Source organism: Acanthaster planci, linkage group LG09, assembly GCF_054643075.1.
Source record: "Acanthaster planci isolate LZ-2023a linkage group LG09, COTS_SCS, whole genome shotgun sequence".
In the NCBI taxonomy this organism is placed as follows: domain Eukaryota; kingdom Metazoa; phylum Echinodermata; class Asteroidea; order Valvatida; family Acanthasteridae; genus Acanthaster; species Acanthaster planci.
The window spans coordinates 1,569,541-1,587,805 of NC_141785.1; the positions used below are offsets into that span (position 1 = coordinate 1,569,541).

The 18,265-nt window shown below is 42.2% G+C and overlaps 1 protein-coding gene across 9 annotated transcripts in view; it reads right to left on the reverse strand.

The window, feature by feature from the left end:
- The window catches only part of trim37 (tripartite motif containing 37), a 317,829-nt gene that overhangs the window by 178,340 nt on the left and 121,224 nt on the right, over positions 1–18,265 (reverse strand). For all 9 annotated transcript variants that reach the window (XR_015426288.1, XR_015426287.1, XM_087140616.1 and 6 more), the window contains 2 exons: positions 12,250–12,375; positions 11,312–11,435 (listed from right to left, as the gene is read on the reverse strand). Coding sequence is in view for 7 of the 9 variants with exons in the window: in XM_087140616.1 (XP_086996742.1) it covers positions 11,312–11,435; positions 12,250–12,375 (250 nt within the window). In the remaining 2 variants the exon portion in view is untranslated. The remainder of the gene's footprint in view (positions 1–11,311; positions 11,436–12,249; positions 12,376–18,265) is intronic.

Consider the following 18,265-nt stretch of genomic DNA (forward strand, 5'->3'; position numbering starts at 1 on the left):
TATATTTGGACGGCACAGAGCTCGAAACATCTGCTCCTTCAGCCCATCTTCCCCAATAAACCTTACATCCTTCTTTCGCTTGGGAGGCTCCACCTCCTCTGCCCTAGGATTTTCTGCCTCAAGGATTTTTTGCCTTAAGCAAAACTCAACAAATCGCAGTGTCGCTTCTTCTCTACGTCAGGTGCACATAGAATGCGAACATTACTGTTCTTGTTCACATCTGGCTCTGACAAAGCAGAGATTACTGGACTGTATACCCTGTCTTTTCTAGGGGTTGTCCAGTCAAAACTCAAGTCGCCACCTCCTGTCTGGAGCCGGGTTTCTGGGGTCTTTGGTACCGTACCCATGGTCGCATACCCAGAAGTCTCACCTTTAGGGCCGGCGACCATTTAGACGCAGTTTGAAAAGGGCCCCCCGGTAAGCTCGCCCGGTTGCAAAAACCCCTTTCATACCGGCCTGGCTACCGGCCTGGGATGCTGGACTGGTTGTTGATCTCGAACTTCTCCATCCTGGGGTCTATTGTTTGCAAGTACTGGTACATGTAATCTATCCCAGAAGAAACCTGCTTGTGGTTTTTAATCCTTCAGCTCTATACAATGTTTACACTAATCCGCTTAGACCCCTATTCATCTGTGCAAGCATGTTGGGGGAAGCCTTTCATCAGGAACTTTGAAATGCCAATGTGCAGACAGGCCTTATACCGGCCTGAAGTAGGCTGAATACTGGGCAGGCATTATACCGGGTGGGCTACCGGGGGGCCCTTTTCAAACTGGGTCTAAATGGTCGCCGTCCCTTACTTTCAGCCAACAATTGGTGTTGAAACTACAACTCTATGCCCGAATCTACCCGAACAATTTTACGTGTCTGCTGCGAACCTACTTGGGCACCTCCTGCTGGGCCCGAATCAGAACTGTTAGCCTCCTTTAAGGCTGCTTTTAACTTTGCGATCTCCTCCAAATGTCGTTCTTTTTCCCATTCAAGTAAGGCGTGAGGTCAAAATACAGACGGTTTAGAAACAGTTGAATGGTTGGTGTTAATCCCTCTTATTCCGTTCGTCTGTTGGTGTTGGACAGTTCAACGGTTTGAAAAGAACCGTCTGCCCTGGACTGTCTAGCTTCACGAGCAACCCTGACAACAATGGAGTTTGTGGCTTGCACAGCCATGGTTGTGAACAAAAGATCCTATTCAGGGAGAACTTCATTGGCCCTGGTCAGCGTTCCTGGGCTGGCCGTGAGGATTAGTAGTTAACACCTTGTGATAGGAAGACACAAAATCAACTGCATTCCAGGCTACAGACATTTATCTAGCTTCAGATACGTTTTGAGTGGGTATTTCATGACAAAAAAGCATCGCCCCAAGATAATTGTTCGTGTTTAAGCGTTTTTTAGACTGTAAAATAAATACGTTTATATGGGAGTGACGGGGAATGCCAAACACGGTTGCCTCATTTTACCGCCTAATCTATCGTCTATGAAAGGAAATATTCACGTAGACGCAATGTGAATTTATTTGGAACTTCTGTCCCATGTACCATATTCTTTGAAGGTAATAAAAAAATGTCAAACTCCGCATCAAATAGTGCTGCAAGTATGTGTTCGGTTCAGACAGGGCTTGGACATTTTTTGCCGAACTTCGGATCGGTTGGGTTCAGACATGTACACACATGTACAAGTACAATGCACACTGAGACATGAAAGGCTCGCTACGATCGTGCTGCAAAGGCCTGTAAAGTATTTCTACGTGTAAAATTATGAATCTGCTATCTCTCCCAATCCGCGAGCAACTTTGATTTGAATACCTTTTTCAGAAACTTTTTCCCCAGAGTTTGTTTACGAGTACATTCCATATAAAGTTATCGTCGAGGGTGTGACAGTTTCCGAACGTGTTTTGCCGACCAGAAGCGGTTGTGTTCGGACCACGCTTGACTCAACAAAACGACCGTAAGATTTGTGCAAATAGAAAAAAAACAGCATGCTCAATTAGGACTTTCCTCCAGTACAGAATACAAGATTAAAATCAAATTTCGAGCAAATTGTGTTTTGGTTATTTTTGCAAAATAGATGGCTTTTGATAACTACGAAAATGGCTTTCATTGCATATCTGAGGGGGAACCTTTCCAAGGACGGTGTGCACGTGACCAAAGAAGCGATTTTCCATCAGCCTCTTTTGAAGGGATAACAGCATTTTGTTATTTGAGATCTGGCAAATTCCATTACAATGCATCCGCACTACGATCAAACCCTTCATGGTCAACTGAAAGGCAAGTTAGGCCACTGCGCGAACAAAAATCTCCTCGTGCTGCGCTGAAGCACAGCATGCACCGAACCGCTTGGCAAAATTTTCATCCGGGGATGCCTTGGATCGAGCGCGAGTCCGACTTTGATCGGCATCCAACCAAAATTCGTTTTGCACTCCATTTATGAGACCATTGGCCTAATATGGAACGTCATTACCTTAATATGGAACGAAAGGGCGTGGCTATCGTAGATTGGCAAATAAAATAATAAATCTGAATATACATGAGCACGATTGGATGTAGTGAGAATTTAGAAATGTTGTGCAGCGACAATACTGTACATTGCATGTTCTTGATTGATTTCTGAGTGATTCTCACAACATGCTTTTTACAACCATCTCATGATGCGGGCCGTTGTAAGTTTTAGTATGTTCACGCACATGTGGAGCACGCCGTATAACTTGTTATCCATTTTTCGTTGTGTTTGTTTTTTATTAAGTTTTCTTGTATTTTTGTATGTTTTCCCGCGTGCCATCAATAAAATGCCTTATTAAAGCCGTACATCCCAACCGAACAGTTTGGTTCGGTTCAAAAGTGCCTTGTTTGATGTTTTTTGCCTCGGTTCGGCGGTTCGCCTGCAGCACTAGATTAAATTGTGTTTATTGTTTTAATTTACTGTGCATTAAAATTTAATAGGTAAAGTCAAACACCAGAGATAAGTATAAAACCCGACATGTTTGTTTTTCCAACAAGAATTTTGTGCAGCCACAAAGTATTCAAAGAGTACAAAAGAATCGTACGTACAAAACATATTGCAACGTGCATGCATGTACTATTGACTTCAAGAAAAAGATGTACTTGTATCCTTAAATCGTGCAGGTGCAGCTTCGAAGTAGAAAGCGCGTAGTTCGCGTACGTGTCTTCCTCGATCCTACACATGAAAACCTGCGAGCGCGCAATGCTGAGTCCCAGCTTGTGCACACGGGCAAAAAAAAAGGTTTTATCTGTAACTACATGTTGGCGAACAGAACACTACGTTGTGTTCGATTCAGATAAATACTATTTCGAGTTAGTATATTTGATTCTGCAGGTATACAGTCAGGTGTGTATTTAACTCACGATACCGAGACAAAATATCAAGATTACAGGGTATTGAGACCTGAAAAGACTGGGTCTGGAAACTGACAGCGCAATGCAACTACTCAATACACAAGTTTTATCAGGATGTTTAAAACAGTCTGCCGATCTAAATCCTCCTGTGGAGCTGCAAAGTAAAGAGCTATTGTTATGACTAATCCACCAGACCGCAGAAGTCTATGATGCCGTAATGCGATGAGTGGTCCATTGTTTACTGGAAGCTGTAGAGTGCAAGGTGTACTCGACCGCAATGGTTTGGCCAGCCTCGCTGAAGCGTTCGTCTGTTCGATGTTGACCGTCCGTGAGGCTTACCGTTTACAAAGCGTTGGACGCTTTCAAAAGCATTTGTATTTTGACCTCACGCCTAACTGAAACTCTAATTGTGACTTTTGCAAGTCTCCTTCCAACTGTTTAATGTCTGCCATATTGTAGATGTTTTGGTCGCTGACTAAATTGACAGGAATAATTAGGGGGGCTTATTTCTAATTAAAATGATAAACAGTATGCAGATTAGATGCAAAACAATCCCAGCATAGTTTGTCTAAACCAATACGAATCCCACTTCTGACACCAATTTGTGACGCTGCACCCCTTCAGTGGGAGCAGGACCCATGGGGGTGCTGTCTTCTTCAGGTGTGCGATGCGGACGGCACGACCGGATCATCCTTGAGCGGCTAGAGATGCGTCCATTGGGTTGGAAGTATACCGTCCCGGTATTGGTTTTTAGGTGTACATGGGGTACTATATTAGTTGTGTTTGCTACTTACTGTGGCGAGTGATTTGTAATGTCAAATAACTACTAGAATGGAGTCTACAAGAACCTGACAATTACGTATGGTTTAATCAGGCTAGAGCCTTGTCTATAAACCTCAACAGAGGGCAATCTTTGCAGTGTTAAATGTATGAACGAGCAGCCGTAAGGCCCACAGACTGCTTTCAGATGTTTCAACACACACAAGCTATCACGTTGTGTCGAATCAATGCAATGGCTACTGTACTGGAGCACGATATCGCTGAGTTGAAAACTGAAAATTCCCAGACTCACAAGGCACAATGCATGAATAACACACTATTACGATAAGTGCTAACTGCACGTGTTAGAACCCACTTCTTTCAGCAGATGCTTTCAAGCAGTGCTGTCAAGCAGTGCTTAAGCTTCCAAGCTAGGCTCGAGCTTCTCAGCAGTGAACTGCCCTTTTGGTCATCTGTGCGCGTCTTTTATGTCTGCTTTGCGGACGTTATACAGGTGATTATGGCTCGCACTACTGCCAGTAGCCAATCAGTGTACCCCAGGCGGTCCTTCTCTTGCAAGCTTCCTGGGAACACCTCGTGCGCCCTCTACATTAGCCCGCGAGTACCCAATGTTACTCTGTCGTGTTACAGGTGGTTTCAGTCTTTATCAAGCAAGGAGTTCCTAATGGAAAGCTTGCAAAGTCGGATGCATAAGTTGTCTTTAGCAGCAGTGTATAACTCTAGAACATGCAGAAGGGTGCTGAAGATGTCCATGTCAAATTGAAGTTAAGCATTGTTGTGTACTCGGCATGTCTCACTGTAGAAGACGAAGGCGTCCCTGGGAAGGGATGAGGTCGCCAACAGAATCAATGTCATTCTCATCCGAAGACATGGCCAGTTGCTCAGACCATGGAAGCTCTCAAATGTCGCAGAATGTTTTAGTTGGGGACCACCAGGCTTATGTACGACCTGAAAAGTCCTGCATTCTGAAGTGTCGAGTGGGAATGCAGAATGGGTGGGGGGTGGCGGGTCTACAGATGACAGGTCCAGGTCCAGAGCAGTAGAAACCGGTGGGTGTTTGTCACTCAGGTACCAGACAAGGGAGGACAGTTGATTGATAGACTGGAACACTATCATACATGGCTCATGTGGAGATTCCTGTTGTTTCGAGTGGCGTGTCTTCTGAGATTTTGAAGAAATCGATGAAGAACGCTTGCTCTTGCATTTTCGGGGCAGTGGTGAGCTAGCATCTCTGGATTACCAGCAATACCAAGCTGAAAGCCAGAGCCACATATAAGCTGTGGAGGTCGAAAGCCTCGGCGGTGTAACAGTACGGTTGGCACCACAGTACCCGGTGGGTTCTTGCTAGCTGTCACCATACTGGGGTCGATGGGGTATCAGGTGGGATGAAGCCGGCAGAGTACGGGGAGCCCGTCCTGGTAATAGCAGTATCAAGCTGAACAGGTGTATGTTCAGTAGATGCTACCGAAGAGGCGGCCTTACATGCCGGATAACTACAGTAATAAGTTTCTGCTTCTGCTGGCTACTGTACAATTGCCAAAATTCTGGCTGTCCCGTACAGATGACGCCGCAAGGGATCTGGTTGCAACTAAAAGAATTAATTTGTAAAATGAACTTGTTGGGACGGAACAACAAGATCAATTTTGTCAATCTCGGTCTTGAAAGCGCCAAGAGTCGCAGAACATCTGACGTGGTTTGGTAGACAATTCCATTCTGGAATTGTCCAGGGGTACAATGAGTGAAGATAGCTATTTGTTTGCCCGGATACGGTTGTAGATAAGGTCACCATGATGATGTCTTGTAATAGGTCTTGCCACTCGATTTGTGTTGGGTTGTATAGAAGTTGAAAAATATTGTTTGGGATGAGGCCATGTGTCTCCTTATAGAAGGTACACAGTCGGGCTTTCATTCGTCTAATATCGAGGGATTCCTAATCTAGTTAAGAAATCATGTCAGACACACTGGAGGTTTGTGAGTAATCGTTGAAAATGAACCTAACAGCACGTCGCTGTACTTTGTCAAGAGTGTCGATGTTGCTTTTCTGGTGTGGATCCCATATCGTCTGACAATATTCCAGGAGTGGTTCAACTAAGGCTTTGTAAGCAAAATCTTTTGTGACTCTGTCACAACAGGAAAGGTTTCTTCTAAGTAATCCCAAGGTCCTGTTTGCTTTAGCGGCGATTTGATTGATGTGTTTAGCTTAGGTCAAATCTGATGTGAGTTCAACCCCCAAATATGGATAATGACTGACCTCCTCAAGAAGACTCTCTCCCATACTCTATAGGATCCTGAGAGGATTTCGCTTGTGGGTGACTCTCATGGAAAAACATTTATTATGGTGCAACCCCATCTGCCAGGTAGATTCCCGATTGCAAAGCTGATTAACATCATTCTGGAGGATGCTGGCATCCTTTCTGGTCTTGATCTCCCGGTATACTATACAATCATCTGCGAATAGCCTGACACTTGATGATATGCTGTTAGGTAGGTCGTTGATGTAGACCAAGAATAGCAATGGGCCCAACACTGTACCCTGGGGGACTCCAGACTCAACTGGAGATTCTATGGAGGCCTCGCCGTCCACAACAACCCTCTGATGGCACCTGGTGAGGAAGGATTCAATCCAGGAGTGGATGTTATTCCGAATGCCAACGTGAAGGAGCTTAGCAAGAAGTCTACGGAGGGGAACGGTGTCAAACGCCTGGCTAAAATCCATTATAATGAGGTCGGCTTAGCCACGGTTGTCTAGAATACTGTGAAGATCATTTACAAGGGCAGAGAGCTGGGTTTCACAGGATCTTCCTTTCCGGAAGCCATGCTGTTGATTGGGTAAGATCCCAAACTTCTCAAAATGACTCATGATGTGACTATGAATGATGTGTTCAAGCAGCTTGTAGACGATTGACGTCAATGAAACCGGACGGTAATTTGCAGGGTTGGCACGGTCACTTTTCTTGTAGATAGGTGTGATATTGGCCTCTAGGAAGAGCACTGCTTGAAACAGACTTCTGAAATAATTTCTGTAGTATGGGAGCAATACTAGTTGAGCAAGCCTTCAAAACATGCACTGTGATTTTGTCTGGGCCAGCAGCCTTGCTAGGATTGAGCTCAGCAAGAAGTTTCTCTATACCATCAGTAGCGATACATAAATCGGACATGTCAGGAGCACTGCCATGTCCTAGGTGAGGGAAGTCTGTCAGCCTCTCTTTGGTAAAGACAGAGCAAAATCGGTAGTTAAGAGCCTCCGCCTTTTCCTTAGCACTGGAAAGATCCTTGCCGCCAACTTGTAAAGGTGACACACCAGAAACTTCTTTCCTTCTAGACTTAACAAACTTCCAAAAAGGTTTGGAATTATCTGTTTTCAGGCTGGCACCAATAACATCTCTAATATAAGACCTATAAGCTCTTCTAATCTTTCTATCGACATCTCGACGAAGTTTCTTGAATTTAGACCAGTAGTCGGCAGAACCAACTCTTTTGGCCCTGTTACAGAGGCATTTCTTCCTGTTTATTTTTCTTTTGATGGAGCTATTTATCTATGGATGTGAGATATGACTGGAAGTCAATCTGGCAGGGATGTTTTCTTAATAGACGCTGAGAGTGCTGTTTTGAATAAGATATACAGGTCATCAATTGAGTTGGTACTAACAACATTCTCATCCAGGTCAGAGTTAAACTTGGTCATGTCGGCATTTATCCCAGTAAAATTCCCTCTGTTGTAAAGGAAAACTCTGCGTCTCGGAGGTCTGGTGATCTTTGGTTTCTTACCCCCATGCATACATGAACATAATCGGCTGCTGAAGGTGTGTTAGTAAGACACAGATCAAGGATGTTCTGATCTCGGTTGGGCTCTATCACCAATTGATGCAAGTTGTGGTCATTAAAGGTATCGATCATGTGTTTACTAATAGCAGGATATTGACCACATGGCTTATAAGCAACAGACTCCCAGTCAACATCTGGTAAGTTGAAGTCCCCCAGGAGCCAAACACTGGCATTTGATGGAATTTTGGCAAGTGACTTATCAAGCTCCTAGGCATGGTCAATATCAGACGAAGGTGGTCTATAATAAGCCCCAATATAAATTGGGGCAAGACCAGTAACACAGAGGGCATGTTGTATGTGAAACTGATGGTCGTTTTGATTAACTCGCCACATACATGTACATGTAGGTGTGCCAGTATACACATGTTTGATGGGGAGCACGCTTGAGTACGTGCAATAAATTTATTGTGGAATGTATGGTCTTTGCGTACATGCAGAACGCGCGCAAAAACCCAATTGTAACCAACTATCTTTCTTTTGCCAAATGGGGGTGCACTTCAGCTCAGGGCGGATAAAAGAATCAATGACTAATTTATTTTTCTGTTTGGTAAATCTAGTTTCCTTCTATGATCTGTGTAGCATACTATTTTCCCTGGGCCTTGCCTGAAGAGAAATTGAATGCTTCATGGATCACCTCAGGAGGCTAGCTTTACTACCCAACTTCAAAACATACACATGTAGATGTATACAACATTTATATGTAAATAATGTATACATCCTACAACCCTGTTAAATTACTGTGTCGGACCCTGTATAATTTGGGAAAATTACTGTCTTTTTAGGTCCGACAAAAAAATATTTTTTTGGGTTTGACAGAGGATGTTAGGTTTGGACTTTCCCACGGCAGCTTGAAGTACACTTCCTTCTGGCAGCAAAGTCTTGCCCGGATACAAGCCGTAGGATGTCCGGGTGTCGGGTTCTCTCCCGGAAACCGCGATCACGCTGGTCAACGTGTCCCAAGGAGGGGACCAGATTGGTCAACTCTGAGGTGTCCACGTCTCCCCTTGGAATGTCTTCCACCATGGCACTTTTTAATTGGCTAGTTCCAAATTACCTCATTTGTCTTAATTTTTGGGCCAATCGCAAGAGCTACTAGCACCTGTGCGAACGCGTGACTTGGTAGGACTATTTAACCCCCCTCTCGTGGCTGTGTCTTCAGAGCGTACTAAGACCTAGGTGCGAGTTCTATCCGAAAGTGCCCCCTGCACTTTTTTTTTTGCCGTCCAGTTAGGAAGGAGAGCCGACTCCACAAAAGCGACTTTTTGTCACATTCCTAACGTTCTCGCATCATTTTGCTGCGTGCTCTGTCGATGCAGGTAAGCCGATACTTTATTTTTGTATGAACCATGTAGCTCTCTTCTTATATGATATGATTGTGTGACGGCATTGAGATTTGTCTTGCCCACTGATGATAATGTTATACTTCCCACACTCTACGGGCAATGATGTAATCACTTGTGTTTCATTATGTTTCTCGCCAAGTATGCCACGTCCTATTGCGCAACAATGTAAATATGAATGGTTCTATACTCTATTACTCCTTGTGCCGCTCCTGTAATTTAGCCAATATTCTCTTTATTGCTTTATTGGATGCATTGACGCTGATAGACTTCTTTTGAATGTTGTTCACTTACTACATCACATTTTATTGCGTGGCTAAAGTACCGAATGCTAAGTTAAATCGGTCACATAAATTTCCGAATAGCCTTTTGACAATTTTGCATTCCTTGCTAAGATACTCTTTACTAGCCTACTTTGAGTGCCTCTTGTTTTCACATTTTGCCCTGCCGCTTATTTCATTTTTTTTGATGGATTGCTATTTTTGCTGTGTTGCCTCACTGAATTGAGGACTGGTTTATTTGTTAGACTACTGTTCATTCTTTTTTTTTTTTTGTACGCTTCCACAAACATGGATCAAAATTCTGTCCGTAGATGACCTTGAGCAATCTGCACACACATGTACACTGCCAGCGTGTCTAAAATACCCAGTGCATGTCCGCACGACACAGTAGCCACACGATGTAGATAATAATCTTTTAATCCAATGTTTAACTTGCTCTGTAGATAGTCGTATAGTTCACGTAGGCTGTATGGATAAGTGTTACTGGACGTTTCCACATGCATTTACATGTAACTGAAAGTCATGACCACTTGCCGTACTGCTCCCACATGCCATTCGAATGAATTAGCAAGTGTACACTTTTACTGTTTGGCCCAGATCACATTTCGTGTTCTGCAGATAAACATGAGTTTATGCATGTATATGACCTTTGCACCGTTTAGTTTCCCCATTCCGATATTTCAAGTGTAAAATGTTCTGGGTGGACATCCAAAACTTCTTATCGCCATTGTTGTTGATAATTTTTTATGCGAACCCAGTTAGTTTAGATGCTATGTCTGATTGTGTTTAGATTTAATAAGATACATATGTCAGTTGGTCCTACAAATATTTGAGAGCATACTAAGACCTAGGTGCGAGTTCTATCCGAAAGTGCCCCCTGCACTTTTTTTTTTTGCCGTCCAGTTAGGAAGGAGAGCCGACTCCACAAAAGCGACTTTCTGTCACGTTCCTAACATTCTCGCATCATTTTGCCGCGTGCTCTGTCGATACAGAGTACGAAGTCCCCAGGTCACACTTCGGAGAGCCGACCCGGTTCGCCTCTCCACCCGGCCTGCTTTTCACCCCCTTTTCCTGTTAGGGAACGCCCTTGGAAACGCCAAGTCACCTACCCGGACTCGCAGAGACTCGCCCCGGCACTGCGGACATTGGCCACCCAAGCAAGATCAAGCCCTGGAAAGAAGAACCAGCTAAGCCCTTCCCTTTGTTTGACATTGTATAATTTATTATACCTTGTAAACCACACATGACTGTTTTTGGTATTTTTGTTGTTGTTCCTTGTGTACATACTCCAGTGAGTTTCGCCGTATAGTTTTTCCACCCGAAATCTTTCAGACTCTTTCCCAAGTTTGCCAGCAATTGTTGCAGATCCCTTTGTTCACTTTTTTCCTCTCAGTTGAGACTCTTTTTTTTCGGAGCCGTTTCTTTTGTGTGTGCTGGTTCAAATTTGCCCGTTCTTCTTATCTCTTTTCACTGGAGCATTACGCATTGAAAGTTGACATGAATTCTGTAACCGTTTTGCTTGATATCCTTGTATATGAATCACATAAGGTGTACAAATAACAATACTTGTGCCCAGAATGAGGACCAACTGAACTCCTGCTATCTGTGTGATTTTTTTTCCTTGTGAGCAAATTTCCTACTTTTTATCGAACCGGCATAGGCCCTCAGACAATACTTGAGGTAAACCTGTGACAACTGTAAAAGTTTTATCTCTTGATAAATTAAATATGTTAACTCACCCATTAAAGTCAGTAGTTTTATTTTCAGTTGTGATTCCAGTCTTGCTATCATCATTTCGACAGCATTACGAATTTCACGGACACGTTCATCCTTCGCAGTGCGGACACTTTCAACGTTTCGTTCCTGTTTTTAAAGGATTACAATTTTTTTTAAATCTAAATATTTTCTTATTACTTTAACCCATGATAATAACAAAGTTGGGCTAAAACTCTGCTGCACAACTCCTTTTGTGCAGATCCCTTTCTTTTACATGCCCCTTAACAAAGAAAGACAGAAAGAAAGGGTGCAAGCATACATGATGTACATGCATGTAATTCAGAAAACTCAGTGAAAATGATAATTTTTTAAAGCTGTTTTTTTTCATGATTTCTTTTACTGTCTTTCTATTGTGATGATAAAAATACCTCCAGAACACCTCTAAAGCTGTTGGGGGGGGAGGTAATGGGGGGACTGACTCAGTCCACACTCCAAACAATGTCCAAAAATCCTGCATTATCTAGACCTCTTTTCTTCATGGGTTCACACCAGGAACTTGTTTGTATCAGCTTTACAGACAAACACTTACATGTAAATTTGTATCCCCGAGGGGGTATTTTCCTTTGGATATAACAGTGTGAAGTGCAGTTTTCAAATCGCTTCCAGTTGAACAAGAGTCACTTTCCTGGGTTGAATGTTGACCAAATGTGCCTTACATTTATATACCAGAATAGAAAACACTTCATAACAGCCACAAATAAGATCACCCTTGAAATTCCTCCATTTTATAAATTTCCAATATCTATTTTGTGAAATTCTATCAGGGTACTGTTAAAGTGACCTACAAGGGCACTTAATGTTTCTTGAGGGATACTTGTAATTATTCTGGTATCCAACATGTCAAAAGAAACACATGCAAACATACCCAAGCACACACAATACAAATCTAACAGTATCTTACAATTTCCTGGACGAGACTGATCAGCTCCATAAGACGTCTTCTTAATGCTGCAACCTCCTCTGTGATTTGAGAGACATGCTGATCATAAACCTCATCTAGCGGTTTGAATGTGTGACCTGTGTGTTGCTGCAAAATCAATTGAAACCATGGATTGACATACACAACTACAGAGGTTTGTCCATTCATAAAATGGGAACAAAAGCCTTCTTGCTAATTTTTCATTTTTCAAATGTTCCCATATGCTCATAACAGTCAGAAATTTGTAGTTCTATAGATACTGAAGAGAGCACCTTTAAGGTTGTGTCTTGTGATTATGTCATTATGATGTAAATACATACATTTACACATAGCATGCCTTTGCCAGAACATACAGCGACCACTCAATATCCTACCATACCTACATATTTCTGTACAAACATTGTATTCCCAACCAAAATGTTGCCTTGAAAACGAGTACAAAACATATGGGGAAAAATTAAATATTCAAAATTCTGTAATAAATCAGGTGATGACGTCATGATTCCGCATATATCTTCTTCTGTTAGTCTATGTTCCAAAGTTGAAGTGAATTGGCCCAGAGCAAAGACTAAAAGTACTCTGTAGAATGGGGAAAAAAGTGAAAAAGAAGAAAAAAATATGAGAAATTTGTGCCTGATTGAGAACAGAGCACAAGGCTTTTCCACAGGTTGAATGTTTCTTATGAAAACGAGAGCAGGGCTTCAAAGTAATGGACGTTTAATGTCACATTATGTTCGTCCAGCTATCTGGAAAGTTCATTTGCACATGGACATCGAGAGGCTTTAAAAATTGCACCTCTAATGTTACATTACTTGCTACTTGAAGAGGTCATCATCACATGAGCAGGCTTCAATCTTTACAGCAGCTACAAGTGGCCACTGCTGCTATGCCCTAGTAAATTGCCATGATGCCCTTTAAAAATAGCATGTACTTTTCGCCCACTAAGCCAATGTGCCCCTTTTCAATGATCAGTAGGCCTAAATAACTTTCAAGTTACTGTTTAGCACTAGCATTTGTGTCAACGGCCAGCCAGCTGCACCGAACACTATTTTTTCCATGGACTGGTTTTGCATCGCCCCAATAGACAACATGGTATGGCAACCATATTAACGTAGTTGACTTGTGTGACTCTAGAAACGTGGCACCAGACTTCTTTTATATGGCATAGACTAGTTACAAGTTGCAGCACAGAATTACACATTCTGCACTAATCGGATTCTCTACACTGCGAATTGAGACCATGTCACTATTATCTTGGGATCACAGATGGGTGTACAACCCAGTCTATTTTTTTCTCGCTATTTTACTGGTATTCACACAGGCACTGGCATGAAAGTGGGCTTCTATTGGATAAATGTATGTGAACCAGTGACCAACTTGTCACTCTATGGTGCCATAATAACATAAGGTCAATTTTCATCTAAAATCCTTACATTTTTAGTGATCTGCATATTTTCAACCTGATGGGAGATGTACTTCAGGAGATATGGGGCTTTTAAGAGTGCACATTTAATATCACGTGACTTGGCACCTGATGACGTCATCATCACATGAGGTCCATTTTCATCTATATCCTTTCCCTTTCTAGTTATCTTCAAATTTTCAAAGCGATAGGACATGCACTTAAGGAGACATAGGACTTTTAACCCCTTCCCTATGGAGGACTGCTAGTACCGCACCTTTGTGTGAGGATTAGTGCACACCACACGTACAGTCTGTTCACCATGCAGCTGCTGGTTCAATGGGGCCCGCTGCTGGACAAAGCCCTCCATTTAGGGCATACCACAGCCCAGCAGTCGCAGTCAAAATAATGCCGCTGTGAAGGGGTTAAGAGTGCACTTTTAAGGTCATGTGACTTGGCACCTGATGACTTCATCACATGAGGACAATTCTCCACTAAATCCCTTCCCTTTCAAGTTATCTTCGAAGTTTCAACCCAATGGGGCATGTATTTCAGGAGATATAGGGCTTGAAAGAGTGCACCTTTAAGGTCACGTGACTTTGCACCTGATGACTTCATCATCACATGTGGTCCGTTTTTGTCTTTAGTACATCCCTTTCGAAATGATTGCTAAGTTTTAACCCATTAGGACGTGTACTTCATGGGATATAGACTTTGAAATTTGCACCTTAAATGCTAAGTCCCGTGACATGTGGTGATGTCATGATGACGATTTTTTCTTGGACCCCGTCTACTCTAAGGATTGAGTGTTGACCTAATGTATTGAGTCACATTGAAAAAGGGCCAAGGTCTTGCTGTTGAAAAACATGTACAAAAATATGGGAAATATTACATATTTTAAATTCCACAATAAATCAGGTTATGACGTCATTTTGACGTCAAGCTTGGAAATGACCCTTACTATAAATTACTTAAGTGTATAAAGTTTCCAAGGCATATGACCTTGTTTAAAGCCCACAGAGGTGAAGAGAAAAAGTGGGGGAAGACCAGGAAGAAGAAGAAAAAAGAAAAAAAATAAGTAGAGAAACAAAGCCTTTTCCGCAGCGTGCGGAAAAGCCAAAACACAATGAAAAGAAAATAAAGTGTAACAAAAAACATAAAGCTATTTCAGCCAGTGACTGAAGCTACGGAGCCCCTAAAGGGACTTCCGACGAAAACAAACTCTGTAACAGAATAAAATTTCACAAATTTTTTCGTATGAACGAAATCATTTCGTTCGCACAAAATCATTTCATACGCACGAAATAAATTATTTCATGTGTACGAAATCATTTCGTTCGCACGAAATCATTTTGTGTACTCGAAATAATTTATTTCGTTCGCTCGAAATCATTTCGTTCACACGCAATCATTTCGTATACTCGAAATAATTTATTTCGTTTGCACGAAATCATTTCATTCGCACGCAATAATTTAGTTCGCACGCAATAAATCCACCCACACGTGCAAGCAATTGAAGTGAGGCAGAACACATCTGTATATAAGGTAAGACTCCTTTTTAACGTCTGGTTTTACGCATAATGATCTCGTTAGGTTTTTAAGTGGAAGTTAGAGCCCCTACGTACCACACAGATGAACGCTTTGGGCAGAATAGAGCTGCGCCGAGCAAGAAAACCCTGAAGGATACCCTGAATAAAAATATGTCATGTAGCCAAATAAGAAAGTGGGTTGTCCAAACATCAGAATCTCAAAGCCGATCAACTTCCTGCCTGTTTTTCTCTAAGCGTGATGGGTGTGGATGATCAACGATATAAGCCATTCTTTCTTACATTTAAAGATCACACTAGGAGTGGTAGACTAATATTAATTATGACATTGTTAGCTGCTCTAATTTCAAAGTAGTTGCAAAGTGGTACATAGAGGGTTTCCCAACATATTTCTTTAATTCTACTGAAATTATTTTCCAACAACTCGTGACGTTCAATGAAAACACAACTGAGATCATCTTCCAAGACAAATATCTGCACAGGAATTAAATGTCACGGATGTCAGGAAGTGCACTTCTATATAAGGCCTACTACAGGTATTGTATAAACATGACCAACTAATTGACTGTATTCTCAAATGAAAGTCACACGGGCCTGACTCAACGAAAAGGCCAATTTGAATTAAATTGGTGTTGAAAACGAATAAAATTGAAAAACGGAAAGAAAAACGTCTTTAGCAACGATGCTTTTGACTGATTAATTCCGTCATAAAAAGACGTTAACCTTTGGTGTGACATTTTCACCTTTGTAGAACACCGCCTTCCTGGGTACCGCGTACTCTTCGTGTTTTGTCTACACACGTGCTACTGTAGTATAGAATCAACTCCTCATGTCACCACAACCCAAATCATATAGCTGGAAAAGTCAAATCGCAGCTCGATTTAATTATTATCACCGTTCTTCCCTTGACAGGGAATGTTTGCCTTCCACCAAAGAATTACAGCAGGTGACATATTTCAGAGACGAACTCGAAACGAACGAACTTGAAATAAATTTTAAAACATATTTCGCACTCCTTAGGCCCGAAGGTATCGCCTGGATTATTCGAAGTGTCAGCCGCTCACCTTGGCATAAGAATCATGGAAGACATGCTGAGAAAAAGAGGAGTTGATACATCGATCATTGAGAAAATGAAAAATTATGCAGTAAGTTATGTGCCTTCGAATAATTACTAAAACCATTCGTACAAAGTTTGTCTGCTTCTTTGATACTTATTCTTGGCTCTTAACTTCAGGTTGATGAAACAGTGGTTTTACAGATGACTGATGACCAGTTGGCAAAATACCTACCGAAGTTAGGAGATCGTGTAGCAGCAAAGGCCTTTGCCAAGGTGGCAGAAGAAAAGAAACCAGAAGATCACTCTTCGGAACAAAAGAAGAAAACTCTTCTTACTGGGGTGAAGGAGAGATTTCAGGGAAAGGCAATGTCATCTGGCCATTACTCACGGCGAGAAAAACACATTGGAAATGAAAACGCAAAGAGATCCGAAAGAAGAAAGGATATTGGCTGGCTTGATTTCTGCAAGGACACAAACCAGTATAAGCAGGTCAGGGGGCCCTTGGGGGGAGGAACAAGGAATGTAAAATTTGATGTCAACGCTACCATGAACGACGTGCTGCACAAAAGCAAACAGCTATTTTTTCCTGAAGGCACAAGTAGAAGAGGAGATTTAGCTTACCACGACTGCTTCATCACTGACAATACTCACAATCCTCTGACTCTTGACATTACAGTTGATGAAATGTACAAACATATGAATCCCAGAATCCTTTAGCTCTATCTTGCAACGAAAAAACGTGATCAAGAATCTACATATGAATTATCGAACTTAGAGATGCCACAAAGAAGCCCAAAGAAAAGACTCAAACCTTACTACAGAAAGAAGTCATCGGAACCCAAAAAAATCCAGGCTAGAGGGCATAATTTATTTTCATTTTGAGAAACGACTACATTTAGTTGTGTTTGATGCGGATCAAGTTAAAATTGGTGAATTCCAGAATGATGTGCCGAAATTCAAGTTCATGGGCTGGGTGATATTTCAGAGATATACATTTGTTCACTATACTATCTATTTTACTGTATTGTGATTCTGTTATTTTTACTTTGCTATAAGTTAGTATTTTTATCATTGTCATAATAATTATTTAATAGCAGTCAAGAAGACCCAAACCAAGCAAAACAATTTGTCTGTGCCCATACTGGAAAACGACAGCACAATTCCTGAACTGGTAAGGGACGGCGACCATTTAGACCCGGTTTGAAAAGGGCCCCCCGGTAGCCCACCCGGTATAATGCCTGCACGGTATTCAGCCTACTCCAGGCCGGTATAAGGCCTGTCTGCACTTTGGCATTTCAAAGTCCCTGATGAAAGGCTTCCCCCAACATGCTTGGACAGATGAATAGGGGTCTAAGCGGATTAGTGTAAACATTGTATAGAGCTGAAGGATTAAAAACCACAAGCAGGTTCCTTCTGGGATAGATTACATGTACCAGTACTTGCAAACAATAGACCCCAGGATGAAGAAGTTCGAGATCAACAACCAGTCCAGCATCCCAGGCCGGTAGCCAGGCCGGTATGAAAGGGGTTTTGACACCCGGGCGAGCTTAACAGGGGCCCTTTTCAAACCGGGTCTAAATGGTCGCTGGCCCTAAGCTACCTCATTGTTGGGTCTCCAGTCCAGTCATCCTTTCTTTGTTCATTCTTCAATCTGCTTATTTGCTGAGCATATTGATTAAACAGCCGCACCCTCTCCGAGTGATCCCCGTGTACGTATTGTTTCTCAGGTTGAAGCATTGCTAATAATGTACTCGTATCTTCAGTGATTCTTAGGATAAGTATGTAAGTGGTTTCAACTTTCATGGCTTCTGACTGTCTAACGAACAAAGATAGTTGACTAATAGGAACACCACCAACATAGGGCTGGATAGGTTAGTTGGTATCACTTGCACGGTTTAAAGGTTGTTGGTTCGAATCTTGCTCCAATCAACTTGACTTTCTTTATTCTTTAATGACTTTTTTCTTTGATTCTCTAACCGGAGGGCAAAATTT